The 17,226-nt window shown below is 46.6% G+C and overlaps 1 protein-coding gene across 4 annotated transcripts in view; it reads right to left on the minus strand.

The window, feature by feature from the left end:
• Positions 1-17,226, minus strand: part of LOC147678987 (clathrin heavy chain 1-like) — a 393,670-nt gene that overhangs the window by 134,924 nt on the left and 241,520 nt on the right. For all 4 annotated transcript variants that reach the window (XM_086942714.1, XM_086942712.1, XM_086942713.1 and 1 more), the window contains exons 24-26: positions 16,104-16,211; positions 11,350-11,517; positions 10,574-10,723 (exon numbers count right to left, since the gene is read on the minus strand). In XM_086942714.1, coding sequence (XP_086798840.1) covers positions 10,574-10,723; positions 11,350-11,517; positions 16,104-16,211 — 426 coding nt within the window. The remainder of the gene's footprint in view (positions 1-10,573; positions 10,724-11,349; positions 11,518-16,103; positions 16,212-17,226) is intronic.

The raw sequence follows: 17,226 nt of genomic DNA on the forward strand, positions 1-17,226 counted from the left end.
GTCAACAATTCCTGAACACACAATTACGCCATGCTCCCACGAGATACAGGGATAAACTGTAAGACATTGAAGAGGAGACCCCTTGAGAACTTGCAGCCCCACTCAGGATGCATGTAATGTGCCAGATATAAAAGACACTTATAGCACACAGTAAAACCTTGCTGGCAGCACTGAAGTAGAGATGGGAAAGGGATCTAAGGAACTTAGAAGAGGGGGGGGGGGCTGGTATGAAGGATGCATATATCCCAGAGAGGCAGCCATGGGCTGGGTAACTTGTTGTACCTTGAGTCTGGACGCTATCAGCCTATTCCCCAGCCTCTTCTCCGAAAAGGCTGCAAAGCCTGTTGCTGCGGAGGTACATATTGGTGTTGACTCTGCTGGTATCTCAACTTTGTTGTGTCCTGACCATCCAAAATCAAACACTGTAATGGTGGTTGGATTTCCCCTGGGACAGCTGGTAAGATGTCCACTACACTGTCCCACAAAGTGTGGAAGTACCTGCACTGGAGGTAAAAGGTAATCATGGACCTGAGGGAGAGGCTGGGGGTGGTGAACATTCATTTGGTTAATGTCTCCATCTGTTTAAACTCTGTCTGCCAGTCTTGTGGGGAAAGAATTAGGGTTTAAGCGGATGATGGACTCTTGGACCACCAAGTTCTTTGAAGTGGTGTACTGGAGGAGAAAACTTCGATCTAAAGGAGTGGGTCTGGGTCTGGGTCTGGGTCTGGGTCCCTGGCCACTTGCCTATTCACTAAGGGGGCAAGATCCTGGTTTCGCTCAAGTGCCCATTAAGACATCAATCAGGGCTTTATTAAAGGGTAAAAGAGGCTCTTGGCTTGTTGGTCTAGGGTTGAGAACCTTAGTTAGTACCTTTAGTTTTCACCTCAGTGGTAGTTAAAGTGAGGTCCAAAACATTCTGATCCCCAAATGAGGCTGATGGTTCTGTTGCACAGCCTGGGTCAGGGATGAGGGGTCAATATCTGAGGATGTATTCAGACAGTGACATCCTAAAGGTCATCAGATAGATTACATTAGTCCTATTTTTCTTGGCCATTTCATTGTTCCTCTCGTCATAGTGGGAGACGCGGCAGATTCTAATTGGGCATATTGTCAAGGTCAGGGTGGAATGGGAGGGGTTTCTAAGTCTGATAAAATGATCTGCTTTGTTTCAGCCATCAATGCCCAAAACAGTGGCTTCTGCCGTGGCACCAGTGGTCATGGCACCGGGGCCTGAGTTGGCAGAGACAAACTGGGCTAGAAAACAAAAAAGTCTGACATTGAATCAAAACTGGAGGGGCACGAGGGAGGAGCTTCGCGGCCAACCAAGATGGCCGCGTGAGCTCGGAGCTCCGAGCTCCGAAGACCCTCCGATCCTCCACATTGATCCTGTTATCTATCCTGTCCCACGGTGGTGGGAATCAGTTGTTGAGCTGTTGCGGATGCGGGGCCCGTTCTCCGATTGAAGATCCGGGCTTCCTACGCCGAGCTATACCGTCGTGAAGTTTGGTGACGACGACGCCATACTGGTCTGGCATTGTGAGGCTGACGGCGGCGCTTCTACGCGTTGGCAGCCTGAGAGGGTATGGGCTGTCTTGCTCAGTATCGGTGACCTGACTGCCCTATCTGGTGGCCTGGAGCTTTACTGCAACGGTGGAGGCGATTGCTGACTTCGACCGCCTGGTGGTGGTAGTGTTGGCTTGACCCCGTCTCGGGTCGCACGATCCCCGTCGCCATCATGGCGGGCAGAGGAGACCCGGACAAGGGGAAGCCCCCGAGAGTCAGCAGGAAACCTTCCCTCTAGCAGAATACTATATCTGAGCGCTTCTCCCTTCCTAAGGGTTCGCCTGGTGCTTCGGGCCGCACCAAGGACTCACACCGAGATGTGTCTCCGGAAGATACTGAACCCACCCTCCGGGACGTGATGGGGGCCATTGCGGGCGTTAAGGCCGAAATGCATAAGCAGCACGAAGTGTTGTCGCACAAGGTGGATACCCTCACGATTGAACTCAACTTAATCAGAGGCGACCTCGGGAAGACTAACGACAGGGTCAAGTCGCTCGACATCAAGACGTCGAGCTTGACTACGGACATGTCTGATGTGCAGTCGTAGGTTCGGGACTTGAAGGCCGCTAATTCAATGCTTGCCCGCCGGCTTGATGATTTTGAGGGACGGGCACGGCGCCAAAACGTCCGCATTATTGGTGTACCGGAGGGTGCGGAGGAGGATGCTGCCGATTTATTTGTCGAGGACCTGGTGGTGAAGCACTTGGCACCGGGTGGCCTGAGCAAGTTTTTCTCGGTGGAGCGAGCGCATAGACTGCCTGGAGGCCAGCCGAAATTGGGAGCGCCTCCGCGCCCCATCATTGCCAGGCTCTTTAACTACAGGGACCGTGATGCGATCCTGCAGGCATCAAGGAGAGGTGGTCCGCTGAAATATCAAAACGCTGATGTGAACTTCTTTCCTGATTTTACCCAAGCGGTGCAGAAGTGCAGGCAGAGCTTCATGGGTGTTAAACGGAGACTGAGGGAGATGGGGCTGAAATACTCTATGCTCTACCCAGCGAAGCTTCGCATAGAACATGGTACTCGAGCGGTATTTTTTGACTTTCCGGAGGCAGCTGGGGACTGGTTGGACACTCTGCCCCAACATCGGACTACTTCTGAGGACCAGTCGGAGGGGGCGTCAGGTGGTCCTGGCTCTCAGGAATGAAGTTCCTTTTTTCCGGATCCCTTTCGGTGGAGGACCCTGCAGATGCGGCAGTTACTGACTTTTCTTTTCTTCTTTCATTTCTGTTGTTCTTTAACTTTGGAGGGTAACGGGGGGTGATAGGATGTCTCCATTCACCTCTGGGGGCTTTTCGTAGGTTAGTTTACTAGGGGCGACAGGCACACTGCTAGTTGGGGGGCTTTTTTAGTCTAATGCAGGGGTGCAGGGTGGTTGGTTTGTGTGTTCCTCTTTTACTTTTCCCTCTTTTCTCTTACTATGGCAAGGCTATTATTGTTCTGGTTGCAGCGTCGCAGTGGCCATTTTCTGGGGGTGGTGGGTGGGACGGGGCGTCTTCGATGATGGGGGGGTAGGACCTTAAATGTGTTGAGTTGGAATGTGAATGGGCTGGGGGATCGTATTAAAGGCGGGGTTGTGTTGCAAATGTTTAAGCGTTGTGTACCCGATGTTATTCTCCTGCAGGAGACGCATCTCATTGGAAATACTTGTCATGCACTTAACAGAAAGGGATTTAAAATGGTGGCTCATTCCGGGTTCTCCTCGGGGTCCCGAGGGGTTGGCATCATGGTGCGCATGTCCCTTCCTTTGGAGGTGGAGTCCACTGTTATTGACGATAGGGGCCGATATGTTGTTGTGGTGGGCAGGTGGGAGGGGCGCATCCTGGTTTTGGTTTCAGGTTACGTCCCCCCGGGATTGCAGACGACTACCTTCCATGATCTCGGAGGTGCCATTTTGGGCCTCCTGGAGGGTTCGCTTGTCTTGGTGGGGATTTTAATTCCGTGGTTTCAGGGACCATTGACCGTTCTCCGTCCAGAGATCTTCGCAGTGCGCAATCATGGCTCCCGAATTTCATAAATACATTGGGCCTTATCGACTGTTGGCGGCTTTTACACCCTACCCAGCGGCAGTACACCTTTCACTCGGGCGCACACAGTAGCCTTTCCAGAATTGATTACATCTTGATTCCTGCGGTCCAGGCATCGACTGTCTCTGGAGCCCGCCTTATGGCCAGAGGTATATCGGACCACTCCCCTGTTTGGGTGTCCTTTGACTTTGGTACTGCGGCGACGACCAGGGTGGCGCCGGTTAACCCGTGGTACTTCCGCAATCCCAAGACTCGAGACCTCCTAGCTAAAGCCATCGACCTGTATTTCACTGAGAATACGGGTACGGTGACGTCGGCCTTATCCCTCTGGGAGGCCTTTAAGACTGTCCTGAGAGGAGAAGCCTTCTCCCTGATAGCCGAGGTGCGCAGACGGAGGGATGAAGAGATGGTGCGGTTGGAATCAGATGTTGCAGACCTGGATTCCCAGTTGGCGTTAGACCCGGCGCCCGAACTGCTGCACGCTCTCTCCCTAAAGCAGTCGGAATATCGAGCCACTGCTACTGACGCCGCCAAGGCGATGAGCAGGGAACAGCAAGGGATGATTTACGATGCGGGGGACAAGGCGGGCAAGCTCCTTGCCTGGTTGGAAAGGAGGGAGTTGGCTTCCCGTGTGGTGCCTGAGATACTGGGCGAAGACGGGGTGGTGGTTACTGATCCCAGTGCTATCACCTCGGCCTTTGCCGATTATTTCGAGGTGGTTTACACCTCGGTTTCCACCCTGACTGAATCAGACTCTGCCTCCTTCCTGGAGGGGGTTGAGCTTCCTCGTCTGTCCGACACTGAGCGTGACGACATGGACCGGGGTATTACGGCAGACGAAGTGGCGCTTGCGCTAAGGTCCCTGAGATCTGGCAAGGCTCCTGGCCCTAATGGTCTTCCGGTGGAACTTTATAAGATTAAAGCTGATACGGTTGCAGTGCCCCTGCGGCGTATGTTCTTGGAGGCCCGGGAGGTTGGTGAGCTCCCTTTGGATCAGCGCCTGGCCACCATTGTGGTCATTCATAAGGAGGGGAAGCCCAGAGACCTTTGTAGGTCATATCGCCCGATTTCTTTGCTAAATGCCGAACCAAAGTTCTTGGCTAAGTTGCTGGCTAATCGGCTCGTGGGTGTGATCGCGGACTTGGTCCATCCAGACCAGTCGGGCTTTATACCCCACCGCAATACCACCCTTAACCTTCGGAGACTTCACGCAGTTATGGCGTGGGTGAACAAGCTTTGCGAGCCGACGGTCCTGGCTTCACTGGACGCAACGATGGCGTTTGATTCCCTTGAGTGGAATTATCTTTGGGCGGTACTGTCCAAGTTTGGGTTCGGCCCCGAATTCATAAGCTGGGTTCGGCTTCTCTCTATGCCTCCCCGTTGGCTAATGTAACGGTCAATGGCCGGGTGTCTGCTTCTTTCGCCTTACGCAGGGGTACTAGACAGGGTTGTCCGCTATCACCGCTCCTCTTCGCCTTGGCGCTTGAACCGCTGGCTGCCTGGATCCGCACTCACCCTGACATCTGTGGAATCAAGTGGTCGCCTGGCTTTGAGGATCGAGTCTCGCTGTATGCGGACGACATTCTGCTCTACCTTACCTCCCCCTGTCGGTCTTTGATTGTTATGTTTGACGTGCTGTGCACCTTTGGGGGGTACTCGGGCCTGGTTATCAACTGGTCCAAATCTTACCTTTATGTGCTTACCGGGGACACTCCACGCCTTCCTAGGGGCTGTGCGATACAGGTCTCGCAGCAGGGATTCAAGTACCTGGGTATCTACATTTCAAAGGATGCCCAGGTGCGCTACACCAACAACTTACTTCCCCCCCCTTGCGCGCCTTAGGTGCAACGTAGAGGGTTGGAAAAGATTGCCGCTGTCCCTGTTGGGCCGCGCGGCCTTATTCAAGATGATGTCCCTGCCGAGATTCTTATACGCGCTTCAAAACACGCAAGACCCCGTCCCTTCGAAGTATTTCAGGGAAATTGAAGGTCTACAGCGGGCCCTTTTGTGGGAAGGTAGGCCGCGTATTGCCGTAGTTAAGCTGACCATTCGGTTTTACGACGGCGGTATTGCCTTGCCTGATGTCCGCCGGTACTACTGGGCCTCCCAATTGGCTGCTCTTAATCATGGCTTTTATGGCCCGGCTGAAAGCCCGGGGTACGCCATGGACCGCTGGCTCATGAATGACGGGATGTATTACAGGGAGTTGTACTCTAGATCTCTGGACGGAAGATTGACTGGTCCCACCAAGACCACTGTTCATATATGGAGGGCCATTACGAAGGCACTGGGGTGGAAGGGCAAGCTTACTATGTCCACTCCCCTCTAGGACTCCGACCTGTTGGGTAGGTTGTGGCATTCGAAGGGGTTTGACCGTTGGGACCTCATTGGTATTTCCAAGGTATCTGATGTGATGGCCAGAGGAGAAATTGGATCTTTTGAGACTTTACAGACTGAATTCCAACTGGGTGCCACGGAATATTTTAGATATGCACAGTTGAGACATGCCCTTACGTCCGCCCTTCCTGTTGGTGAGAAGGTCCCAGAGTCGTCCCCGCTGGAGGATAGAGTGCTGGACGGCCACATGCCGGATAGCGCCATTTCCCTGACTTATAAAAAGCTAATAAACGTTCGGTCGGACCTGTTGTTGAAAGTGGGTGCGTGATGGGATTGAGTTGGATGATGAGGATTGGCAGTGTGCGGTGTCTTCCCCCAAGGAAGTAGCGATTTCGGCCAGGCTGCGCTTAGTTCAGCTTAAAATTCTCCACAGGGTTTATGTTACTGGCCCCAGATTAATTCACATGGAGCTCTCTCAGGATGGCCTTTGTAGGCGAGGATGCGGTGCACTGGCCACCTTTATGCATACTATTTGGGAGTGCCATGCCATTGCCTCTTATTGGGAGCGGGTGCATGCGGTTATGCGTGATGTGACTGGCGTTGATTTGTCAGCGGAAGCGCGACGTTGTTTGTTGAATGTGTGGGGTCCGACTGACTACAATAATGCGCAAACCCGTTGGGTCACGCTAGGGAACATGGTGGCCAAGCGCGATATTGCTTAAAAATGGGGCGCCCCGACCCCCCCCACTGTGAGTCTCTGGAAAACCAATATGGACTGGTGCATGCTCCGTGAGAAAACTGTTTATTTAGCTAGGGGTAAGCCCAGGATGTGGGGGCTGGTCTGGGGGGCATGGAATGCTTACAGGGGCAATATTTGTGTACCCCCTGATGCGGGCCCGCTGGAGGTTCGTCTTTCACCCTAGCCGTTCCTTCCACTCAATGTCTCATTCTAACGTAATCCTGTCCTTTCCTCCCCCTCACATTTGTATGCCTTGTTTGATATGCTTACGTTCAAGATGCTGTCAGGTCCCGCTCGCCCCCCTGGATTTATGCTTTACTGCTTTTACGTTTGCTTTGCCACTCTTTCCCCTTTTTTCCCTCTCCTCTTTTTCTTCTCTTTTTCACTTAGGTTTCCTTATGGTTCTTTCGGTTCTCGTTTCTATTATAAAATTAAACCTGATTATTCCTTTAATTGTTTTGTGCACACCTAACCTCCGTTTTTATTATGCTGCCTAGCCTCAGGGATGTAAGGCTGAATAGCTGTGTGCTTTGATTCATCAATAAAGGTTTTCCAAAAAAAAAAACAAAAAAAAAAAAACTGGAGGGGCACAGTCTGCTTTGGGGACAGATATTAGCCACGGTAACCCGAATGGGCCTCGGGGTCCTTGGGGCCTGAAGACATGCCTGAGTGACCCAGGTGTGGCACCAAAAAAGGGTGCCTAGAGCCTATTTCAGCTTCAAAGCTGTTGTGGCGTCGCTGATGGCCTGGGGAATTCAAGGCGCATTGAGACCAGAGCTGGAATTTGTTTTTGATAGGGAGGATCAACTCTGCAGCCTAGAGGCGCATGGGGAACCGTACAACTGAGTTGTGTGCCTGGACTATTTATGGTTCCTGGCCTTTTTCAGCTTACTTGAACCCTGTGACCTCAATGACGATTGGTTACAGGAGCAGTCTCAGGAGCAAAAGCGAGTTTGTGTGCTCGACAGATGATCTCTTTGGCTTTGACTTGCGAAGTTCAGAGCATTTCACTTCGTGGATAATCTAAAGATAGTTTTTACACACCAGTCATCTTTGTGGCTGAGGCACAAGAGACACATGTTGTTGCTTACGTTGTGGTTGTAAGTCAGCAACATTTTATGAGAACAGTCTAAACACAGCTTAAAACCAGTTGCTTTGTTGTAATTTCGGAGAGAAACAAGACTGTCAGAATGACAGGACTCTAAGATTTAGATTTGTGCTTGAAGGTGCAGAAAGAAATGAAATAACGCTAAGGGGTGGAAGTACAGCATATATGGGGGTGCTGACATGACCTCTGAGATGGGACCGATTTGTCTCAGAGCCACGTGATGCCTCCTGCCCGCATGTAAGGGAAATGCTAGCAAACGTTTCTGGATCCAGTCTGACGCAGATGGAAATTCACTAATTGAGAAATCTGCAGTTAAAAGTCTATCAGATGATGCAAAAGCTCATCTTTCTCTCGGGGTCCAAACAATGGAGTCTCTCTTTCAAGGGAAGAGGCGGAGAAAAGAAGAAAGATTCAAAGACGTGAGGAATCCGCAGCAAGGCAAGCAGGTTTCACACCCTAACTATCCAATATTTTGGAGGAGACAGATATGGAGGTCTGGAAAAGTATGTGTCTGGGAAAATATGAAGAATGAATAACAGGCAAGTGTGCAGTATAGTCCAATATTGCCACTGATGAGTTCTTGTGACATGGTGCACCACAACACCATAGACTGAGTACTTTGTAAATGTAACCAGAACCCAGAGATCTCGATTGGACCATACAGATGTTACGGGTTATGTGTTTAAGAATATATATATATATATTACATGTTATTTTTTGGATAGTTAGCTTGAAAAAGTGGCTGTCTTCAAAGGGCATCTAACAATGGGCACACGCTGAAATTAGATATTGTTTTGTTAACTTTTCTTGATTCATTTGTTGATAAAATAGTGAACAATGAGGAGGGCCAGTGGATTTGAGTGATTATGTGGCTGTAGCTTTCACTGCAAAAGTATGGCTTTGTTGGAACTAGCGATATTTGCGGATTTCACACAAATAAATCTAGCTCAAACGGATATCAGAGACTATGCCACATAATTTGTCTTTTTGCCACACTGTCAAATAATTTAGCTCTCCATCCCATATTATACTAGTGGCCCTAAAATTAGTAAAGCTCTTTTGAGCATTTTGCAACAGTCATATGATGATTGAACCTAAATTTCACAGGGATAACGTATATAAACTGTTGTCTTGATTAGCTACTTAGCTTTGGTCCCATGTGTGCCATTTTTATTGTTCTGTGCAACACTAGGACATGGCTTTAGGGGTACAATCTATCATTCAGTAGTGAAAAATCAAAAATAAAATCAACACATACCAGTTTCACGATGGCTCCAGTACTCTTACTAAAAGAGTGATCTCATGTTATCAATACTTGGAACAGGTGCCACCCTGTGGCGGGATCAGAGACTGAACATCACAAAGCTGGTAAAGGTGATGTAACAGAAAATGTGAAGAAGTTTCATCTTCTCCTATTTGGGTATGCGTGACCCTCATGAGTGTATCCTCAGCATCCAACTTTGTTTCCAGATCCTGAGCCAGGTGATAACTGAACAAATGCAGCACTGGAGAAGACAGGTAGGTATGATCTAAGCGCACCAAAGTCACCAAACAAATGTTGCGTCTATACTCCTCACAACGTGCTCCATTGCTTGCTTCACGTTTCTAATTTGTCAAAATGTTCTTTACTCACCTGCTTAATAAATTTTTACACAAACCTAGATGCATCCACTCTGGTTCTATTACCCAACCATTTTAAGCAAATGAGACAGTCGCACATACTCAACATTACTTCATTAGGGGAAAGAAACGCCTGTATGTCTTCCAGGAACCCTGCCATTTTCATATTCCACCCTGGAAGGAATTGGCATTGTGGCACAGGATGACAGCTTACTGTCCTAGTCTCTATCTACCTGTTGATAGCCTTTAACAATAAGGATCAGGACAGCCTTACCTACTATTGTGCTCCATTAGCATCAGAGGAAAAGCACAAACATTGTTTACGTCTTGCATCTCTGCCCACTAGTGGGCCATTTCCTTCTGGCCATGCTCACTTAAACTCAGGATCCCAGGCAGTCACATCTAGTGTCCCGCAGGGCTACCCACTGTCCCAGGTGTATTTAACATATTTACAGAGCTTCCAGTTCGTCCCACGGACTTCAATTCAACATGTCGTGATTACAGGCAGATCCTCCCTGGGCTGTAGGGTTGTTCCGGTTAAGTTGTTTAAGTATTTTAAGTACTACATAGTGAACAATGAAGACTGTATCCAGCTACCAAGTCTTAAATAATACAAATCACAAGCATGTTTGTGTTCATATGTTCTGGCCTCAGGACCTGGGCAGTTGCTTCATCTTTGATAAGATTCTGAAGAACAGTGGTTTCAAACCTGACCTGGAACGATCAATCTTGGGTCATGGATTAAAGCTGTATCATCTTGTTTTTAACAACCTCAAAATCTCACAGGAATCAGCCTGCTTGTTCCCGAGTGACCAGACGTCCGTGCTTACAGCCTTTGTGTGTCAAAGCATAGATTATGGGAATACTTTAGATACTAACTTCCTGCCTCAACCAGAACTTCATTGTAATTTTTTAGGCATTACATTAAAATCTTCTATGGATCTAGTTTGTACTTTGATAAAAATGTGCCTTTTTGAGCTCATTTGTTAGTACTTCCCTATTGGTTGCCGCTTCCTTTTTTAAATGTGAGCATTTGAAAGACCGGAACAAGTAAGCTGTGTTGTGGACCTCAATTCTGTATCTTTTCATGGACCTCCATTGATTCAACACCATCCACGGTAAGTCATCTGATGACTTAATATTGCAAGTAACAATGCGCAGGACTGCCACCACCCTTACCTTAGTGATAATGTCTTTAAACTGCCCTTCCTTCCAGGCATCAATAGGGTGATTCATCATGGTAATTATTGCATTGTCGTACTCTTCATACTTATCGTACAGGAAGACTAGCTCGCCCCACAGATGAGCCTGCTCGGCTGCTCTGAGAACCTAGAAAACACAACACACCACAGCATTTATCTCCTGGACAAGTCTGAGAGGGAAAAACATCAAAGCACAAAGATTAAGAGTACACTTATAGTACACAGCTATTTAGAGTAAACTTATGTCACAGCAGACAGTTACACAGGGTTTGCATATGGTGAACCAGAGAAAAGGGGTTTAATTAATGTACACCACTACTCTAGAACTAGGCAGAGGAATACATTGGTATATTATAAACCATCCATGAGAACACAGGCCATCAGCGTGCAGTACAGACTCAGTGGAATGTACTGAGCCCATGCACCCTTTCCCTACTGTCCACACTCTTCAACCAGTCCCCTCATGCACTCAGACACCAGCTGGAGGAATACAAACCTAATTTGAACGAGTAAAGCACACATTGTATCTGGTAATCTTATACCCTGCACCCTTAAACCATCATAATCTGGAGTCAAGAACTAAATCAGAATCCTGGACACCCTATGTAACCGGCGCATTAGTACCAAGAGCACGTGAAGCATCAGTGATGAAAGACAGGCGCTGAAAGAAATGTTAAACCTGGACAACTGACGACCCATATACAATACATAGAACAAAGTGTCAAACAAGACATACACCCTTGCTTTCCTTACCTTTGGAATATTTACTCGGGACCAGAAGAGCTCAAGATGCTCACGCATCTTCTGAGGTTTGAACTTCGAGTATAGGATGGCAAGCTCGGTGAACATACCCATGTGGGCACGCTCCAGGCCCAGAGCAGCCTCCAGCAGTGAAATCAGCTCCTCAAAGTAGCCACGATCCTATACAGAAAACCAGACAACAGAACACTTAGTAGGAGAAAGCATGAAGATGCATTCTTAGACATGGAAAATCTTTTCAATGTACACAACATATACCGTTCTTTCTTCACAACTTTTTAGGTGCAAATCAAGTCACAGCATCTTTTCAACCACAGAAGTGTGCGTTTAGGTACACACACTTAACGGATGTAAGAAAACACCACAGTCAGGACTTTTAGACTCTAAAATCCACACCCGCATGAAGTTCTAAAGAGATGTCTTCACAATATGTAAAGGGTAAACTTATTTATTACCGCACAAAGCTACTGTATGATGTAAGTGCTGCACAGAAGGAGTACGCCTGTCAATAGTGTTGCATCAATTTCACTGCTACACTCACTGACCATCTTTACCCACTGCTGCATTCTTTCACAACTTTTGCATTTGAGTACCTTCTAAGACAAAGAACAAAACTCATAAATGAATTTGTCCAGCACAAGTCTCTTTTCTAGGTCACAGTGAACCACTCTTGGCCTTGTCTCCATATTAAAGAACTTCGGCATCCCAGGATTGGAGATAGGAACGAAAACCTTAAATGACAATAATTCCTTTAGCTTTCCTTAAAACGGTTGTCCCTTTTATCTCTCCACCCTCACCCCTTTCTTCGTCTTGTAGGCCTTTCATAACCTAGATAGTGCTGTATGTGAAAACTTAAAATCTAATCTGATATCGTCCCTTATAGTCGGATACTCAAGCAGTGATGGGTCTCATCATTTTATCCCCATGGGGATTATAAAAGCATCTGCAGAAGTAAATGAGGCTGAATATAGGAAGTAAACACATAGCTAATCTGGGAAGAGAGAAATACTTGCATAACAGACTACATGGCTAGAGTATATATTATACCTTTGTCTTTCTTCAATGTCCAGAACTAAATTATAAGCATCAGAATCAAAGACCAACAAAATAAACAAAACTTCAATTAAAGGAGGCTGTCCCGCAGTCCCGCACCATTTACCAAGCAGCATAGTTGGCAGCCGTAGCGGAGACATGTTAAACAATGAAAGATCTGGAGTGCCATTGCCCTGGATTTGCAGTGCACCAAGTAATATGTGCTAATGACACACGCTTTATCCAGTGGCAAATCTGCAAACCTTACTGTACACTCACAAACAGCTACTACACATGTGCAAGGATGATCAGTGGGTAACCCTTGCACCAGGGATAAATAGTGTAGCCATATGCTTTGAAGTTTAGAGGAATAAATTATCTGGGAAGCTCTGACCACACCTTCCGTTTGAAAAGTATATCCTGAGACAGGGACAAACCTTCCGGTTAATGTTGGAGGAGGGTGGGGCTTGGGTGTTTTCAGGGTGGCGGCCGCAGGACTCTGGCATGGTGTTCGATGTGGCAGATTTCCTTTGATTGCTTGAGTATGTCCTCTGGAAGCTGAGTCGGCCCTCTTATGCTCCTATCTCCCTATTTTGATTAAAGATTGGAGCTAAAGGCTCATCTGTAAGCCTCTGTAAGAGGTGTGGCGCTGCGGCTAGGGCGACTGACGCTGGAATCTGGGGATCACGGTTCAATCCCTGGCAACGCCGGCAGATTAGACCAGCACCATGTGACTCTGGGCAATAGCTTGCTTAATCTTCCCGAAGGCCCCCAGCGCCTAGAGACCCTTACGGGTGATTGTGCGCTTTACAAATGTGGATTATTATTCTTTTTCTTCTTTTTGGAATGGTTGACAGTCTTCCCATTATTCTAGAGCAACCGTGCTTTCGAAGAGCCAGGAGAGCCTGATATATTCCAGATTTTAATGCTAAACATTGGCATTGTAAATAAGATCTATTTAGAGGAGTAGCACATATCTGTATCTGGTGTGAATATTGAATACGTCTGGCATCGGTATGAACCGGTTTGACCTAAACTGGACCGCTCTGGTGTGTAGGAATTGGTACACAGATGTCATAACATATGCGGCCGCTTCACAGACAACAACCAACCAGTCTGGTGTAGTCAGTGAGTGTCTTGTGAACAGAAGCTAGACCACGTATAGAAGGGGACTTGGACTTTTTACTTTTTGATGTGCAGAAAGGTGCCGGTTCCCTTCAGTGAGGAGAGAACTTTCCAGTAGTTTGGAGGAAGAAGTGCTGTTGGGCTAGAAATGTAACTTCCATGATCAAGTTGTGTCCTCGCACCTGCAATAAATAATGGCAACCTAATCACATTTAGGTTTCTCTGCTTAACTGGGGTGAGAGACCTCAAATTTCCCCTGTCTTTAAACCAACACCCTTTCGAAGAACCTGTAGACCCAGCTAATATTGACTTATCTTAGGGTGTGACATTCCTAAGCTTGAGCTGTTGCAGTTATTGTACACTAGCCAAAATAAGATGATGTGAGAATTCTCTGATCCTGGGCAGTGTTTCGTAAGCCACACAAGCTCCTGGATAAAATCCCTTCTACTAGCACCCCTCTCACTCCGAATGTGCTTCCTCTTCCATATTAACCATATCACTCCTTTTTCAGCAGAAAGTTTTAGAATAATCTCTGCCTCGTGAAACACCAACATGATTTAGCACGAAAGGTTATGTAAGAGAAAGTTGTAATCACCGTGGACTGTCTCGAAGTACGTATTAATTGAGCAAAGCTCTAACAACCACTCACTCCTCTGTGTTTTAGAAGTACACATGGACTATGCAACACGACTGGAGCCTCACTCTGGACCTCAAGGACAACATCAAACTCTTCCCAAACAGGTTTCCCACAACAGCAATACACTTTTCCAACCATGCACGCATTCCCTAACGAAGGTAATGGGACCAGGTAAGCACACTGCCTCAAAAGCACACAGATGATACAAAGGCAATACAGGTGTTTATGATATCTGAGGCAATGTCAGAGTCAAAGGTTTTTACTGAGAATGCTTCTTTCCACAGAAATGATTTCCTTGCGTGTTTTCACACCCCCAAATAGGACTTCCAAAAACTAGCTGGAAAAACACTCTGTGCAGGGGTTTCCAACTCACCGTCCCTTCCACCATTTTATATCACCCCGTCAATTGGTAGGCCGAGTAAAGGGAGCCATTATGTGACCCTCAGAGGCACATTGTGAGTGGGCAGATCTGATGTAGCCATGGTGTCAAGTAAGTACCTCAACTCACCGTCCCTTCCACCATTTTATATCACCCCGTCACTTGGTGGCCGAGTAAAGGGAGCCATTATGTGACCCTCAGAGGCACATTGTGAGTGGGCAGATCTGATGTAGCCATGGTGTCAAGTAAGTACCTCAGCCTGAACAGATTCATCTGAGCAATAAGGAATGGTGAGCAGACGCCATAATTGATTAGAAGTTCTGCTGAATCCATGGGGGAAGAGGTCTATCCGGAGACAGCCGTCATAGGGTGAGACATCATCTGATCTTTAGTCCTAAACTGTGGCATACGGCAAACTAGGACCAGAGCATAGACCGCTTTTGTTTTTCCCCCTTATCTGCACGCTAGAAGAAAGCAAAGGTAGCTATATAACCTTGGGCATAGAGCACAAGGTACACCTTTCTAAACCCTTCACTCTGACTCTTCACCCTCCACTTTACTCATCCCAAACCACCTCCTACTGCCATAAACTCCAAACAAACTTTCTAGACCCTTCTCTCTATCCCTTCACTATTCCCTTTCAATACTTTCAATCCGAATAAAAGACCAACATGTCCACTGCTCAAATTAATTTAATCTTTTCCTATACTAATTCCCCACTAATCCTGTTTGGGTTCTGAAGTAGTGTTCTAACATCCGAAAAGCATTTCAACACCTCATCATGGGTAGCAAGCGACATAAATGCAAACCTTTCACTCTTATCACTCGGCTATCCTTTTTGAGTACAAATAACAAACTCGCATGTCCACCGCTCAAATTAATTTCATATTCCCCACAAATCCCTTTTGGTTTCTGGAGCAGCGTGCTACTCGCTGAAAAGGGACTTCTTCACATAGTCAGAGGTAGTAAGCGCTATATAAATGCAATTAAAATTAATACGTTAAAAAAGGTCTGAAATGTGGCTTATGCCAACGACACCAGCAGTAATTGCAAATGCATTCCATTTAGGCCACTTTCTTTTGCACTGCTGTTACATGCACAACTGTATAAATGTGTAGGTGAGGGTAGTTTGGTAATATTGCCTACATAATGCTGCATTTGATACCTAAGCTATATTAACAGTAATTCTCTTAGTGCTGTGCTAGGTTATGCACACTGTTGGAATATAGTTTACTGTACCGAAATGTATCTTTAAAATTATTCCTTGTGTAAAGTGCTTCAACACTACTTGAATTTGTTTCATGCTAAAGAAGAAGACTGCTAATTCTTAAATACATTTCTGTGTGTGTTTTTGGTTGTTTTGTTTTCACTGTACTTACATTTTCAGTTAAAAGAACTGGCGCAATGAACTCAAGTGAGAACAACATGGCAGAGATTAAAGATTTATTATCCATCCTTCGAATATTGAGATATGGTAGGGTTAAGATACATATGTGTGGGTATGTCAGGGAAGCAGGAATGGCTCTTGCAGAAAATCACTTATGGTTTCAATAAAATAAATTAATGCCATCTCACCTGGTAGTAACTGATCAGCTCCTCTAGCTCATCAGCGTGGATCACAATGTGCAAACCACATATCTGAGCAAGCCTGAACTCTGTTCCGTCCACACAGGCGAAGCACACCTGCAACAAAGAGAGCGATGTTTCAGTCAGGGAGAGCATAACAAGGAGCTGCTTCAAAAGCACGATTCTATAAGAACCTGCAGCATCTCTCAAGATAGCCGGGTCTGGAATAACACTGAAAGCTTTCAACCTCAAACACATAATAGTATAACCAGACAACACTCCAGTAAATGTACTAAACTCAAATAAACGAGAAGACGCATCACGATGAGGCATGCAAGCATACGGGTCACCTATGTATTCAAAGATTTAATAAGGACTAACCAAAACCCACGCCAGTTATCACATTACTGAACCTTGTACATTCGGAAGGAACATAAGTTTGTGACTGTATGGGCAAAACATATGGCGCAACATGATGTAAAAAAAATAATGTGCCAAACATCAATGTTTATACACTTTCTTTGATTCATATTTGGTAGGTTCACTGCAGGATAGAAAGTCGTAACATTAAAACCACATTGTGTCATTCCACTTTCCTCTACAAATAGTCATACTCAGATAGGACACACTAGGCAGAACCCACTCACCAACCTGGACACTAAAACAAATGTAGGTGGCAAAGCATTGCCAAATTGATGGGAAGGGTCTTTCACCACACAAAAGTCATCACTAGAAACACTGAGACAAAACCTGGATAAACACAGCAATCTTGCACATTCATCGCATCATGTCACAACGACCTGTTTTGTGGCGCATATACATAAAGCACCATGCACTTGCCAAACCAGAGATAGTTGATTCCAGTCCCCAAGTGAGATAAAAAGTTATGTCCTTCAGCACACCCACCAAAATAAACCACCACAAAGATATTCCTAGATCAAATTAAATTTACTTTTATACTTGAGACCATTTCAAAACTCTCAAGTAACTTCACACAGCCAAACACCAGCAAAACAGACGCTATTAAAGGATGATTCCTCCATCCCATTGATGGTCTTCTTGGATACAGTTTGAAGGGTGCCCATGTACAGGGTGTGCTACGATAACATAATTGGAAGTGCTATACAACTGT

This window comes from Lissotriton vulgaris, chromosome 11, assembly GCF_964263255.1.
Source record: "Lissotriton vulgaris chromosome 11, aLisVul1.2, whole genome shotgun sequence".
Classification (NCBI taxonomy): domain Eukaryota; kingdom Metazoa; phylum Chordata; class Amphibia; order Caudata; family Salamandridae; genus Lissotriton; species Lissotriton vulgaris.